The following is a 16,269-nucleotide window of genomic DNA, read 5'->3' as shown; positions in this document are numbered from 1 at the left end:
CTGCCTTGTCCATACAAGTGAGGACACTATGGAGATCGTCAGGTGAAAGTGAATCCGGGGTCTGAGTCCTTTTAGCCAATACTCCCAAGGACCAGTCTAAGAAGTTGAAGACTTCCAGGACTCGAAACATTCCCTCCAAAAGGTGGTCAAGCTCATTCATCCCCCACGTAGTCTTCGCAGACAGAAGGGCAGAGCCTCGAGAGGAATCCACCAATGAAAAAAGTCCGAGTCCGCAGAGGAGGGACGAACCAGGCCCAAGGGTTCTCCCGATTCGTACCAGAATCCCAATTTCCCTGTCAGCTTGGAAGGAGGGAAAGTAAACAGTGTCTTCCCTTTCTCTTCCTTTGGAGAGAAGCCATTCCCCAAAACCTCTCAGAGCCTTCTTCATAGAGATGGTTGGCTTCATCCTGACACATGATGAAACCTTCGTCGTCTTTGAGGTTGAAAACAAAGAGAGAGGTGAAGGGGGAGCGACAGGAGAAAGGGCATCTCCAAACTCTTGAAGCAGCAGATCTGTGAGCTTCTTATACGAAGAAACCGATGAATCCTTGTTCGATTCTTCTTCCGATGAACTTGTTCCACAACAGGGTAGGCGGTCTTGTCGTACGAAGTGCGCCTATCCTTGGAGGTGCGTCTGTCAGAAGTCTGACGCCTGTCAGGGGAAGCCAAATCTTCCGGAGAGCGCCTGTCCAAAGAATCCTTCCTCCCCAGAGGAGGGCGATCTCTAGGCTCTTGGCGCCTATCCAGAAAAGGGCGGCTGCCTGGTGGAGAGTGCCTGCTCGGAGAGAAGCGTGCGCCTATCGAGAGGAGAGCGGCTGCCTGGAGAAGAGCGCCTGCTGGGTGAAAAGCGCCTACCAGGCTCTTGGCGCCTGCCAAGAGTAGAGCGGCTCTCTGGCGAAGAGCGCCTACTTGGGGAGAGGCGTCTGTAAGGCTCCTGGCGCCTGACAAGAGAAGAGCGGCTGGTAGGAGAAGAGCGCCTACTTGGTGAGTAGCGCCTGTCCGACTTTAGGCTCCTGTCCAGAGGAGAGCGGTCGCCTGGCGAGGAGCGGCTACATGGGGAGTAGCGCCTACTAGGCTCTTGGCGCCTGACGAGAGGAGAGAGCCTGTCTCTAGAAGGGCGCCTGCTGGGAGAGGCTCGCATGAATGGAGACTGCCTTCTGTCCAGCGCAGAATGAGAGACTGAAGAAGTGCGCCTGACGGTCGGAGAGCGCCTATGAGGAGCTTGTTCCTTGTCCGATGAGAAAGAATGTCAACAGGAACACGTCTACCAGGTGACTGGTGCCTGGATGATGAAGGTAGTCTGTCCGGGAACGAGCGCCTCACGCGATGATCCAATCGTCCGGGAGAGAGAGCAACCTCCGACGAAGAGCGAAAGGCGGGAGAGGGGCGCCTGGATTTCTTCACAGGAAGAGAGACATCCTTCTTACGGCGAGAACTCCCTGCCAAAGAGTTAGCCAAAGCCGAAATCTGCGCCTGCGGACCCGCTAAAATCCGAGCGGGTCTCGGCCTGGAAGCATTATGGAGCCGGTCAGACGCACCCTCCACTGCACTAGCGGCACTGCACAATTCACTGGCACTGTCACTCTTACCTTCTAAGGCGCGGATCTTACTCTCCATGTTACGAATCGTGGCTCTCATGGAGGCCACTTCTGAAGGCGTATCTTCGGGTTCGATGCAGGGAGCAGGTGCTGAAACAGGAGAAGGTACTACATCTGTTACAGGGTTATCTACCTCTAGCTCACTAATGCGAGACCTACTAGAGCTTCTTGACGAAGCCTTCCTAACTTTATCCTTCTCCAACTTCCTCAAGTAGGAAGAGAGAGACTTCCATTCATCCTCATTCAACTTTTCACATTCCTTGCAAGGGTTAATGAAAGAGCAATCATTCCCTCTGCACTTCATACATACAGTGTGAGGGTCTACCGCAGCTTTCGGTAGCCTCACCTTACAATCACTCACAGAGCACACTCTAAACATAGCTTATTTCTTAACTTCTACATCAGACATAATGAGTAAATCCAAAGAAAAAACCAAAGAAAAGTCAAAACGGTCCACAAAGCGCATATGCCAAGCCAAAAAGATCAATACTTCACCAAAAGTCAGTCCGAAACAATCCAAGGCAACGAGAAAAGAATCCAACTATCGGGAGGAACCGACAACAGGTGTAGTCGGTCCCGGCGACAGAGAAAATCTGACAAGAAAACGGGATTGGTTCATACACCCGCCACCCAGCGGCGGGTAAGGTAGATCACCTGACCTACCTGCCACGTGTGCCGCGAGTTTTGAATTCTGTCGTGACGTCAGAGATGTAAGCTAAGTATATATCTGACAGGAAAGTTCATGTACAAAAATTTTACTTATTATTAGAATATTTACATTCATATTATATTGTCTTCTTTAATGAAGGGTACGGGGGAGTGGAGCCCCTGGTCAGGTAACACGTTTTACTAGGTTAGGTTATCATTAGAACACTTACATTCATATTGTATTGTCGAGCCTTCCTTTAAGTTTGTCTTTCATTAAGGGGGGGTACAAGGGGGAGGGGGCAGAGCCCCTGGTCAGGTAACACATTCTACTAGGTTAGGTTAGGTTAATATGCTAACCTATATGTTAGTCTTCCTTCGAGTTTGCCTTTCTTCAAGGGGGGGGTTATGGGGGGAGCCCCCTGGTCAGGTAATATGGTGTCAGTTTCACATACATGTGAAATCAACAACCCCCCTCCATAACCCGCCCACAATTCTTCCGACCAATCAGAGAACTCATCACCGAAGGACTGCTGATAACCAAACTGTGCTTCATGTTATTTAGCAAGAAGTATTCTCAGTGTTAACTCCCAACTCTCCACATCTTCAAAGTGACTGTATTTTCACTGTTAATTGTGATAGTACTTCTATTAGGTAATCCAGATTACCTAACTTTAATGTAGGGGAAACCTATCTGTGTTTGTGGTTCGTCGGGTATTTGGCCGCATCTGATTCCAAGATTCAAGATACACTTCAAAAAATCAAAGACGAGAGTCCACATGGTACTAAAGGCGGACCATCTGCCCCTGTAAGGTGAAGTTCTCAAACTATACTTCTCTATTATTAGTTAGATCAATTGTGGTTTGGTGCTAGTAAGTTTTAGTAATTATCAGGTAGAAGTGTTATTATTTGGGTAATTGTTATTTACTCCCATATTTCTACCTAACAATCCTGTGTCACTTAACCAACTCATACCTTCTGTGCCTCCCCCTCCCCCCCACCCCATCTTCTCCCTCTTGAACATATGTCTCCCTCTTGGTTACATATCCCACATTGTCTTCGAATACTGTTCTGACGAACTAGACTATAGCTGTTTACGTTTTCCTGTTATTTTACTTGCTTTACAAGAAGTTAAGGTAATATTTTGCTGGTTGACTGTAGCTGGGTTGTTTACAGTTTCACAGGCCAGTTTCCTAGGCCGCACAACAACCAAATCCATCCGCACAGGTAAATAGCCCTTTTGCACCCTAAGTCAGGTTAGGTTAGTTCATTTGGTTAGGTCACAATCACTGTTACCTTACTGGGGGGGGGGGGGTGGGGGGGGGGCCAGGGGAGCAAAGCCTCCTGGCCAGGTCATTAGGTCACGCGGCCTAAGTCAGGTTAGGTTGGTTCGTTTGGTTAGGTCACAACACACTGGTTTTGTGTTCCTCCACCGAAGGTTTGGACATGAAAATTGGCCGAAGGTATGGTTGGCCCGTGAAACTGTAGCTAACCTGTTATTTGAACTCTGTGCGTCGGTACACTCCACACAATTGGTACCGTCGTGTAGTCTTTGAAAGTAAATTACAGTTTAGTTGCAGTCGGGCGAATAAATATTACGAACTGGATATTGGTACGGAAGCCGTATCCCTGATTGCGATAGTTATTGGTACGCCTGTGAATTGCGCATGTGTGAAAAATGATGACCCAGCAACGTGAACCGAGTAATAATACATCAGTTTTCGCTGAAAAACAGATGTTTTCAGGTTTCAACAAGCTGAAGAAGGCAATAGACGTCTACGAAGAGTCAAACTTCCAGAAATTTTATATACGTAGGTTACGAACGATCAATTCGGCCCTGAAAAGAGCTACGAAGAGGAGATTCAAAGATTCGAAGCTTGGCTAGTAAGGTGTAGTGCGTCCAATATGGGGAAACCTGCTGTTAATATAGACCTGATTTGGACGATTACTTACGACTGATTAGGCCGTTTACCAGAGGATCAACTTTGGTAATTTTCCTTACTACCATGAATACAGCAGAGCACGATTTCTGTGTACTTCAAGTCTTCTTTAAATCTCCTCTTCAGAGCTCTTTTCAGGACCAATTCGATCGTTCGTGACCTACGGATATACAATTTCTGGAAGTTTGACTCTTCGTAGACGTCTATTGGTTTTTTCAGCTCGTTAAAAACTGAAAACATCTGTTTTTCAGCGAAAACTGATGAATTCTTACACGGTTCAGAGGAGATTCAAAGAAGATTTAAGTACACAGATATATTAATTTAGTTTTATTTTTCATGTATATAATCAAAATCTATGTATTTTTAAGCATTATTGTGGTTTTTTATATTTTCATTTACTGTCAAAATGTTTTGGTGCTTTGGTGATGACAGTATGGTGCTTCACTTGGACATTTTGAATTGAACATGTTCAGCTAAACAATTCAGTTCGACTATTATTACTACTGTCGCTGAACTTCTAGTGCCGAACCTTTAGTTCTTAGCAACAGTGTATGGAAACTGCTGCATGATTAGCAAACTGCCGTACCTACAGCAAGTCAATAGGCACAACACGGCACCACTGACAGAATCTGACGTATCCCCACTACACTATGTTACTTGTACGGCAGGAAGTCTGAAATTAACGCACGTGCAATTCACTGCCGTACCAATATCTATCGCAATCAGGGATACGGCTGCCATACCAATATCCTGTGCCTAAATATTACTGTAAATTCATGTAAAGCAACTAAAATAACATAGAAAAATTGCATTTGCCATATTCTAGTTCACCGCAGAACGCCGGCTTACAATGACCCCTTGTAGAATAACAACGCATGCGTGAATCCCCCAATCCCTGGTGTCTCCCACACCATAAAACCCAAATTCTCATCAGCTTCCTTACCTTGTTAGGTATGGTTTAAAGGTAAATTACAGTCTACTGATAAAAAATAATGGGAAATTGTTAACGGGCAACCAAAAAACAATATGAAACGTTAGTTTCCAAATAAATATCTGTTGCAGACCTACTACTACCTAGATCTACCAAGACCTTGCCAAATTCACAAAAATTCTAGTCCACACGAGGATATTCCTACATAAAGGCAAGGTTTGCATTTTCACAGAAACAAACACGTTAGCCAAAAATACTGCCATTTTACAACAGTTTATGATTTTTTCATCCAAACTGACAATACCTACACCTAAAACCTATCTATACTAAGTGACAAGTACTAAATATGCCTAACCTTACACATCTAGGGTAAAACTTAAGTATACTGTTTAGTATAGTAATGGGATAAGATTTGACCTGGCATCAAGGTTGGATCAGAATAGCCTAGTATATCCGGTAATTCTATACAATAGCTCCGCCAGCAAGTTATCAAATTTAAGTACTTTCACTAAAAAGAGGGAAGTCCAAGGTTTCTTTTGATATATAAATCAAAGCAGCACTAGGTCTAGAAGTGGTTTAAAAATCAAAATTAAATTTGACCCACCTCGACTTCATAACTCTCTCAAATTCCTCTTCAGACTGAGCTCTCGTTTGCTCGTTTGTACGATAAAAGCACAGATTATGTCATTATTACATCATCGACTGTATTCTACGTAGCAAGACGTCACCCAAACGTCATAGTTTTTAACCAATGATGATTATCCACATTTTATTGGGACTAGCATTTTAACAAAACTAGAATCACGTGACTTGAATACCCAATCAGGTGACAGTTTTACTGGGAAACTAACACATTTCGAAACTTTTTATAAAACTTCCACCACTAATTTTTCAGTCTTGAGAGCCATGGAGGCATGCAAACCTTCGACTTCTGGTGCGGTTTCTCATTTACCATCTACTTTGACATCAATTTATGTGGATTGTCTCCCAAGTTCTTGTCTCAATTATTTAAATCTGCACACTGGAGCTCATACTAATAGCCTACTATTGAGAGGCTGTGGCGGGATTTGAAGAATCTGTTGCCTAAATACGGTCGTCGAAAGGATCAGTTTGTTGGATACACCTTGGCTCTTGCCTATTTTAAATTGCATTTTAAAGTATTGGATCATAGGCTCCATGCATTCTTAAAGATGGCAGCTCACCTTTACCCTCCAACCTACGTAAGTACACAAAGGGTTTTAGGTTGTGTTATATTTAATTGGCCATGTAATGGGGGGTGGCAGGGGGTGAAGGCCGCCCCCCACTAGGTAAGGATACGGTTACTAGGTTAGGTTAGGTGGTTTGTTTAGGTTAGCTGGTGGCCTTGTTTATTGCTAATTCTACATGTGCCATTATTTGTATGTTAAAACGGATTACTTAATTCATTCCCCACCCAAAAACCCCGGTTTCCCACTGGGCATCCCGCAAGATTGGAAAGGCTAACAAATAGGGTAAAAATACTGTTCCTCCTCAAAAAAAGGTCAGCTTTAGATAGAGCAATAATTAATTCATCAGAAAAGAAAAATCCTATCAAAATTATGGTAGAAATTATTAGTGGCGGAGCTATTGTACAGAATTACCGTATATCCTTGTAAATAAAACCTACATAGTATTACACTGTCCTCTAGCTAAGGTTAAGTGGGAAGGGAAGATTTTCCATTTGCCCACCCTGATGACTAGGTTGGGTTATATTGCAGCCCCTGTTGAACTTTAAGACCTATGGCACTCTTGGTCATAATAACTGGGAGACAGGGCCATTTGACACATGGCCCTGCCGTAGACTAGGCTATCTAGGTAGTACCTAATCCTCGGATTGTTATCGATGACATCCGCACAGCCTAGGTCTAGCCTAATAGATAATCGGTGTTACAAGTTACAACTCGTGTAACATCCCTCACCGTGCGTGTACGGTTATTTGTTTGTATGGTACTTCTACGTTGCATGGAACCAGTGGTTACTTACTATTCAGCAACTGGACCAATGGCTTTACGTGACTTCCGAACCACGTCGAAGGTATAGGGAATGGCGCCGTAGAATAGCTACTAGGTTATGTTGAGGGAAGGTCACCCTGCTAGCTATAGTACTAGGCTATACCTAAAAGTCTAGCTAATAGGCTATTGCTTGATGTGAAAGGTTTGGAATAATGTTCTACTGGCATTAGGTATAACTAATATTGCTAGATACTATGAAAGGTTTTGGATAACTAATGTACTAGCTTTGGCATTTAAGACGGAAATATTTCAAACATTATTCTTAAACCCTAAAAAAATAGGCATAGGTAGGAAAAACACGGTAGATCTAGCTAAGTAATAGGGCTGTGTGTATTTTTTTTTTTTTTTTTTTACCTAGTTACAGTTTCCTTTTAGCATTTGGGTTGCTTAGTCTGCATTTTGCTACAGTCTGTTTTGGGGGGTCGTCTGCAAAAGTGCGAAATTAATTAGCCTACCTATACCTAGGCCGTTTGTAAATTTACACCCAATTTCTGTAAATCTGCGTTCACAAACCATCACTTACCTAGAGACCTATTTATTCCAACATTTCCAAGTTCACTATACAATTTGAGTTTAACTTGCTCTCAGTAATTAAATTTCCGTTACCAATATTCTCAACGGATTTGCAAGGTCTAAAACGTTCAATGTCAACCTACCAAGTTACCAACGACGCCTACATAGGGAAGGAACCTTGTCGGATTACGATGTCACAATCACGTCAAGCTCAAGCCCCGGCCGCAGTGTTACCGTTTTGTTAAAATGAAATTCCCATGGATTTATTTTTTTTTTTTAAATCCCACAAATCCCACATCACCAAAGGATATTCCCATGAAAATTCCCACGAGATTTCTGATCGTTTATTTCTTGTTTGCATAAAACACACAAACCAAATATGCAAACAGGAAAAAAAAAACTTAAGATATATTTTACTTTTAAACCAACAGCTCTTTCAAGGTGGGGAACTGCCATATGAATAAATCAGGGATACGAACAGAAGACGTTCTAACGGAATTTTGATCCACACAACTAAAGCTACAGAAATTGAATTATTCAGATTGATGACAAATAAAAATGTTGCTCATAGCATGATATAAAGTTCTGCCAAATAAAAGCACAATAAAATAAAATATTTTCATCCCTTAGTTATAATGCCATCTACTCGAATAAGCCCAATTCTGAAGCTAGAAAGTCATCTTCCTCCTTCTCTCCTCTTCTACAGAGCCTTTGGCATAGAAATTCCTTAACATGTCATAAGGAAGATCAAACTCTACATGGCCCATACCGTTGTGCCAAGCTACTCCTTATCTGGAGTAATGCCTCCACAGACCTCACATGAAAACGGTTTCTTAACTTAGAATGTAGTACATTCATTTGAAAGAAAGCTCTCTCAACAGAAGCATTCGAAAAGGGCAAGCTTAATAATGCCAGTACAAGGCTTGATACATTTGGGAATATTGATTTACCTGCTGAATTTTTTCTTTCGCTAACTTAACCACAAAATGTGACAACATTGCCCATGCAAGTCTCATGCCATTGTTGAATGCCAATTGCATTCCATTCATTTTGCAAGTCATCTAAGTCATTGAATGTTGACCTGTACCTATCTGCAACAGGAGCAATAGATTCTTTAGTATGAGATGCAGCATTGGATGGATGAAAATGCTTTAACATTAAAAGGATGTCAACATTTCCTGGTAAGCGCATCTGAACTTGGTTTATGAGTTTAGTTACAAAACATCTGCATCTCTCCTTAACATAACTGATTTGACCATCATTTAGAGAACACTCAGTAGCAAAGATAAGGAACTCATAAACAAAATTCATTGCCTAACAGGGTAAGACCTAGTCCAAAAACTTTAGACTTGGAAGGTTTTCATTAGAGCATTTTGATAAATACTTTGGATTAACTGCAGGCGCAGAGTTGCAGAGACGCAGAGACGCAGACACGGCTAAGTCCCGAACTTGCCTTGTACGGGAAACACTTTTCTCAAAACTTTGTGAAATGTATATATATTTTTCTTTCTTATTTTCAAATTTTCTAAACAAACGACGATTATATTGAGTATTCCACAAAAATTTCCATGAAACTGAGATATTCCCATGAAAAATCCCACGGATTGAGATAAAACTTTTTTTCTCCCATGAATTGTCCCTTAGAAGTGATAAATTCCCATGAAAATTCCCTCAGAATGAAGACAAACTTTGACCTCCCACGTCAGGTCTTTTCCCCCACAGTTTTGTGGGAAATTCCTATGAAACGGCACACTGCGTCAAGGTGCGCAGTAATGTTCTGTGCATAGCTCTTAATGTATTCGTACTATGTATTACCAAAATCACAACTTTAAAAAGTAAATTGCATTTTCCGTAATTATACAAACCATGCATTATTAAACTGTCGTTTGTATAGTATCCAAGGCGCAACAGCAGGATTTCCTGAAACGCCTATAGTAAATGACGGGAGTTCTACATTTAGCTGTTGAGTAATGGAATAGTTAGTAAATAGTCTGGATTGTGCAGCATTTGCTAATCCAGCTGCATCTCATCATGATATTTGCGTCTTTGCTGATACTCTTTACATAATGAAACTAATAAAGAATCATCTCATTAATCACGGACGTTCCTCAACACAAGCTACAACAATTTAAGCAAACTCTAACCATGGTTAGCCAATACTCAATGGAGTACCGAAGCCATGACGTCGGAGGCCACGAGATCGCCCGGCCCTGGAATGCAACAAAGATTTATTCCCATAAATATATATATTAACGAACTGGATATTGGTACGGCAGCCGTATCCCTGATTGCGATAGATATTGGTACGGCTGTGAATGAATATCAGTGACAGTAAGAAAATGACGACCTAGCAGCGTGAACGGTGTAATAATACATCAGTTTTCGCTGAAAAACAAATGTTTTCAGGTTTCAACAAGCTGAAAAAGGCAATAGACGTCTACGAAGAGTCAAACTTCCAGAAATTGTATATCCGTAGATCATGAACGATCGAATCGGCCATGAAAAGAGCTCCGAAGAGGAGATCCAAAGAAGATTTGAAGCTTAACTATAGTAAGGTAGTGCAGCAGTCAGAAGTGCGTCCAATATGGGAAACATGCTATTAATATAGACCTGGATTTGATTACTTACGATTGATTCGGACGTTTACCAGAGGATCGACTTTGGCAGTTTTCCTTACTACCATGAATACAGCAGAGCACGATTTCTGTGTACTTCAAGTCTTCTTTGAATCTCCTCTTCGGAGCTCTTTTCAGGACCGAATCGATCGTTTGTGACTTGCGGATATATACAATTTCTGGAAGTTTGACTCTTTGTAGTCGTCTATTACTTTCTTCAGCTTGTTGAAACCTGAAAAAAATCTGTTCTTCAGCGAAAACTGATGTATTATTACATGGTTCAGAGGAGATTCAAAGAAGATTTGAAGTACACATAGATTAGTTTAGTTTTATTTTTCATGTAAATAGTCAAAGTCTAAGTATGTTTAAGTATTATTGTGATTTTTTATATTTTCATTTACTGTCAAAATGTTTTGGTGATGAGAGTATGGTGCTTCACTTTGACATTTTGAATTGAACATGTTCAGTTAAACAATTCAGTTCAACTATTATTACCACTGTTCCTGATCTTCTAGTGCCGTACCTATAGTTTTTAGCAACGGTGTAAGGCAACTGCTGCATGATTAGCAAACTGCCGTACCTACAGCAAGTCAGTAGCGCAATACGGCACCACTGACAAATTCTCACGTACCTCCCCTTAGGGCCCACTACCAAGCGCCTCAGTGGCGTGGTTGGTATGGTATTAGCGTCCCACCTCGGTGGTCGTGGGTTCGATTCTCGGCCATTCCATTGAGGAGTGAGAGATGTGCATTTCTGGTGATAGAAGTTCACTCTCGACGTTGTTCGGAAGTCATGTAAAGCCGTTAGCCCTGTTGCTGAATAACCACTGGTTCCATGCAACGTAAAAGCACCATACAACAACCCACTACACTATGTTATTTGTACGGCAGGAAGTCTGAAATTGATGCATGCGCAATTCACTGCCGTACCAATATCTATCGCAATCAGGGATACGGCTGCCGTACCAATATCCTGTGCCAAAAATTAAAAGGCCCAGATTTCAATCGCCAATGAAATCGTTAACATAGAGAAGTTAGCTGTGGACAGGGTGACCAGACGTCCCGTATTTGACGGGATTGTCCCGTATTTATGACATTTGTCCCGTATCGACCCTCCCTGGGACGCCTTTTGTCCCGTATTTTCAATATCTAAAAAAAAAAATACAATAAACTAGCGAAATTTGTACTGAGCATTCCCCCTTCGAACGCTCAAGTGGAGCGAGTGTTCTGTCTGATGGGCCAATGATGGGGTGGATGTAGGAACCGGTGCAAGTGTAGAGCTGATCAAGTCAGAACTATAGATAAAGTGCAATTTCACACTGTCCTGTTCGGAGTTCATCACATATGCTCAAACCAAATACCATCTCTTGAGAGCAGTTGGATCTAGTGCAAAATATCACAAATGGAAAATAACTTAACAACAATGAGGAAAATAATTTTAAAAAGATTATTGAAAGGTTTTTATCATATGTATTTTGTTGTCTGCAATTTATTCAATATATTAAGGCAAGTCACTTTTGTTAATATCCTTCAAAGCTGCAAAACATGCTTGATTGCAATATTCTAATGCTTTGACACATGCAATGAACAGCTGTTTGTAACAAAATCTACAACGAATGCACTTTAAAGCAAAAGAAAAGTCAATAAAGAAGGCTGAAAAGGACGTTGCCTGCGTCACTGCGTGCATACCTCCGCATAAGTTGTCTATATTGTTCAACTACCACTTCAATTTAAGTGTCCCGTATTTCAATTTTCAAAATCTGGTCACCCTGGCTGTAGACCCATATAATTTGATTAAGAAAAAGTATTTATGTAATATTTTATAAAATATGCTTCTTTGTTATAATTTAATTTCCTATAATCAACAAATATTTTTTCCATTTTGTATAAACAAATTTGCATATTTCTCAATCAAAATATTTGGGTCTCAATGCTAACTTCCCTCTATTTACGATTTTCTGGTCGTTTCCAATACGGCCCCATTAATTTCTTACAGAGCGAAAACAGGCAAGTGGCCCAGGGAGCGATGACAATTGCGTCACACTTCGGAATCGGTACTCTATAACACAAAAGTGTTGTTGTTGAAGATTAAGTCAGCCTTGTGCTGACACGGGCTCTTGCTCCTAGAGCAGCCCATAACATAACAGTGCCGCTTTCCATGCCGTTAAGTACCGGTTTATCACACAGCAAAGAGTAGACAGAAGTAAAGAGAGGACACTCATGCCTCCCTTTGTAACACGGGTGACGGTGACGCCTCTAACCGCCTACCGGCAGGCGCATAATTGGAGTTTGAAGATGTCAACCACATTAGTAATGACAAGGTATGCATATACTAATCCCTCTCTAGCGACGAGTTTGGGACTTATTCGTGCATGTGATTTCGTGACTTCACGAAAACCGAACAAAGCAACAATTTACTGATGTAAACATAAGGAGAATTATCCTGTTTTCACTTTCAGATGCGATTTAATAAATATCCCTCCATAGATTTAAGCAACTTTGGACATAATATGAAATATTGTAGTTCATAATGCTATCGATATTAGAGAAATCGAATAGGCCAAATGTTGCATAAATAAGGTTTTGTTATGTGAAACTTTAGAGAGTGATGGGATCCTGGAGATTTAGGTCATGGGAATTTTTCCACTGTTTTTTGAAACTCCTGTGTCTTGGCCTTGTGTGCATTTGGGACCTCATTATCAAGGCTCTTTTATGCAAGGTCTGAGTCTCCCCGAACTTGTGTAAACACTCCAACAGGCGAGATAGACCAAATCTTCCCACTTCACGAAAATTAATCGATTGCCACGTCTCTTCTGACAACTTCTGACACATTCGAGCGCCGAAAATTAACTTGGATTAGACCATCGATGTCGAGGGCCTTCTGCTTAATATTACTAAGGAAAATTCAATGCGCCTTTGTTCAAACGGGGGAACGTGTAAAAATTTTAGCTCCATCCTTTCCAAGGGTAGGCTATGGTTTTAACCAATCAATTCAACAGTGCCAGCCTAAAAGGATGACCTACGAAGCCTATTTAACCAATGCCAATGAAGACCTGCCCTCAAGAACCAGGGCATGGACAAGGAGGCGTTTCCCAATAAGAAGCTTACCAATTACTACAGGAAAGATGACAGGAAGGCGTTTTGAAGAAAGGACAGTCAAACATAAGGGCTCTTTCAGAAGATGCCACACCCAGAGTCAAAATCGAGAACCCAGAGGCGGTGCCCAGAAGATGACATCCGAAATAAGAAGGCTCGACGCAGGGAAGAGAGCAGAGAAGAAAGTAGAGAGTGGGAGAGAAGAAGTAGAGGAAGGGGGAAGAAGAGAAGTTGGAGGCAGTGTGAAGTGTTGATTGGGCCCCAGTGACGATATCAAACTCTTGTAAAATTCACCTAGTGCCAATACAAAAAGCAGTGCCTATTAGAATAGTTCGTCTCGGCTCAAGCACCCTAATTCAAAAGGTGGAAAAGAAGTTATAAGTTTCCTTATTAAGAATAAATACATATGAGGACACGTTCCATTTATTTTCCCAAGATAATAAAAACTTTAAGATAAGAAGGCAGCTACATCTTTAGCACTAAGCAAACTAATTATATGGACACCTACATATCTATATATATATATATATATATATATATATATAGATATATATATATATATATATATATATAGTATACATCGAGCTACAAATGTCCTTCAATATCCAACTCGCTCTTCCTCGGAAAATATATTTTCATTTATGTTAGCCGAAGGGGAATTTTTTTTACTTTATAATAATTTCGTCCTCTCGTGGGTTCGAGCAACCAGCGAATTAAGGAGTAATCAGGACCAGTGATAAGAATTCATGTATATATATATATATATATTATATATATATATTATATATATATATATATATATATATATATATATAGTGCTTAGTGCTTCAGCATTCAATTATAAAGTGTCCAGAAGGAGTCCATGATACGAGATTTAAAAGGCCAAGTTTATTGCAAATGATACGTTTCGCACATACATCTGTGTGCATCATCAGTCTGAGAATAAAATACAGGCATATTATAAACACTCATATAAAATTAAAAGGAATTCACAATTTAAAAAAATAAAGCCTAAACAAGATTAAAAAGAGCAGTAAATAAAAAGAGAGACTACTAAAAACACCAATGGAATGAGTTACAGTTGGCAGAGAGAAGCGACGACAACTATGCCAGGTACAAAGGTGACGAGGACAAATTACAGTTAATGAACAGTCACTCATTACTCATTAAAGTCTCAATAAACACTTATACACTAAACATTCACAAAACACTGACAATCACAAGACATTCACTAAGCATTCCCTGAATACTTACTAAATATTCAATAAACATAATAATTCACAAAACATTCACTAAACACTAACATTCACTGATACTTACACACTAAAAATTCACTAAACACTAACATTCACTGAATACTTACACACTAAACATTCGCTTAACATTCACGATAACCCTAAAGACTCACTAAACGTTCACTGAATGCTTACACAATAAACATTCAATAACATTCATAAAACCCTAAGTACTCAGTAACATTCACTAACCCCTAAACTAAACATTCAATAAACATTTACTCATAAACATTCACTAAACGCTTTCTCATAAAACCCTAAAAATTTGCCAAGCATTTCCTCATTAAACATTAAAAAAAATCACAATCACATTAATACAATGTTCAATTTGCGGCTTACCAGGCCTTTAAAAATGGCTGCAAGGTTTTGCAGCGCCATTCTGGTGGAGGAACACCGAACTACGTAGCACTAGTAAAGAGATCGTAACTCCAGGTATATACCCTTTATGAGAATAACTAAACCAAGCGAAGAGGCTGTGCATCTGTTTTCCTTTTATTTGCATTACCTGGTTTTAACTGTAATTGTAGTATTATGTTGAATATTGCTGTGTTCATTTGGCAATTTTGAAATATAGATTACAGTAAAATTCAATTTCAATAGTGTTTTATTTTCACTTACTCGGGGAGTAAGCCTACAAACTACTTTATTTTGTCGTTGTTGGGGGTGGGTGGGAAAGGTCTATCGAAGAGCCTTAAAAGGTCTGAAAAAGGTGTTTTGCATTGAGTTAAAGATACAGGAATTTTAGGATAGGATATTTATGATTCATTTATTAGAATGAAAATGTAAAAAGTATAGAGTATTTAATTTTCGCTGGTGAAATATGGCTCTATTTGACTGTCGATTTTAGCACGTTTTAATTTATATTAAAAGTTATAGGAATATAATGTTTACAAATTATTTGTGAGGGAAAAATTTTGCACGCATCCCGAGTAAGCTGGAGGTTGGATCAAGCCTTGTTTTTCTTTATTTTAATGTGCGCATTGTAATGAGGAATGGAACTGACAAATTGCTTACCTATGTAAAGAGTAATTCGGCAATTCTTTAGTCGACTAAGATCTCATTGCGAAGACATTAATCGTATTCAGTGGATTTTTAATCCCTTTATATTCTTTGCAAAATAATCTTTCATTCATTCATCTCCATTGTTGATTTATGCTAATAAATTTTATGCATGTCTTAATGTTCTCTGAGCCCTATTATTAGTTTTGTTGGATTGAAAGTATTTGCAAAGAGATTTTAAAACTGAATGAGGAACTATAAAGACTGAATAATGGCTGATCAAAATTGACTTACCATTACGGTAAGAAATCGAATGAACTAGGAGTGTTAAAGGTATGGAAGATAAAAGAGTTATGGAAAGTAAAAAATATTCTAAGAACAAAAACAGAACTTAAGAACAAAAAACATAAGTTATGAGTTTACAGAAATTACTTAAGTCATAAGGAGCTGAGACAGAAAGACTAAGTACACAATTATGAAGGGTACCCAGAGAAAAGCAAACTGTATCAAGGTTTGTGCTGCAATCACCACTTAGAATGGTCCGAATGGGAGGAGGAGGAAAATTACGGTAATCAGGCAGACCAATGCAATGATGGAAGAAATATATA

General features: G+C 40.2%; 1 protein-coding gene across 7 annotated transcripts in view; it reads right to left on the bottom strand.

Annotated features, from left to right (window-relative positions):
• LOC135216064 (uncharacterized) overlaps positions 1–16,269 on the bottom strand; it is a 146,793-nt gene that overhangs the window by 45,322 nt on the left and 85,202 nt on the right. The window contains exon 1 of one of the 7 annotated variants that reach the window (XM_064251050.1): positions 7,801–7,955. The exons of 3 other annotated variants lie outside the window; for them this stretch is intronic. Coding sequence is in view for 1 of the 4 variants with exons in the window: in XM_064251049.1 (XP_064107119.1) it covers positions 7,658–7,660 (3 nt within the window). In the remaining 3 variants the exon portion in view is untranslated. Of the gene's footprint in view, positions 1–7,115; positions 7,260–7,657; positions 7,956–16,269 lie in introns of those variants that run through there. 3 more of the 7 variants (XM_064251053.1, XM_064251049.1, XM_064251055.1) reach the window with 3 other exon arrangements.

The sequence above is a fragment of the Macrobrachium nipponense genome, chromosome 6 (genome assembly GCF_015104395.2).
Source record: "Macrobrachium nipponense isolate FS-2020 chromosome 6, ASM1510439v2, whole genome shotgun sequence".
In the NCBI taxonomy this organism is placed as follows: Eukaryota; Metazoa; Arthropoda; class Malacostraca; order Decapoda; family Palaemonidae; genus Macrobrachium; species Macrobrachium nipponense.
Note: the sequence above shows the minus strand (reverse complement) of the source record. Positions and strands in the feature narration are given on the sequence as shown.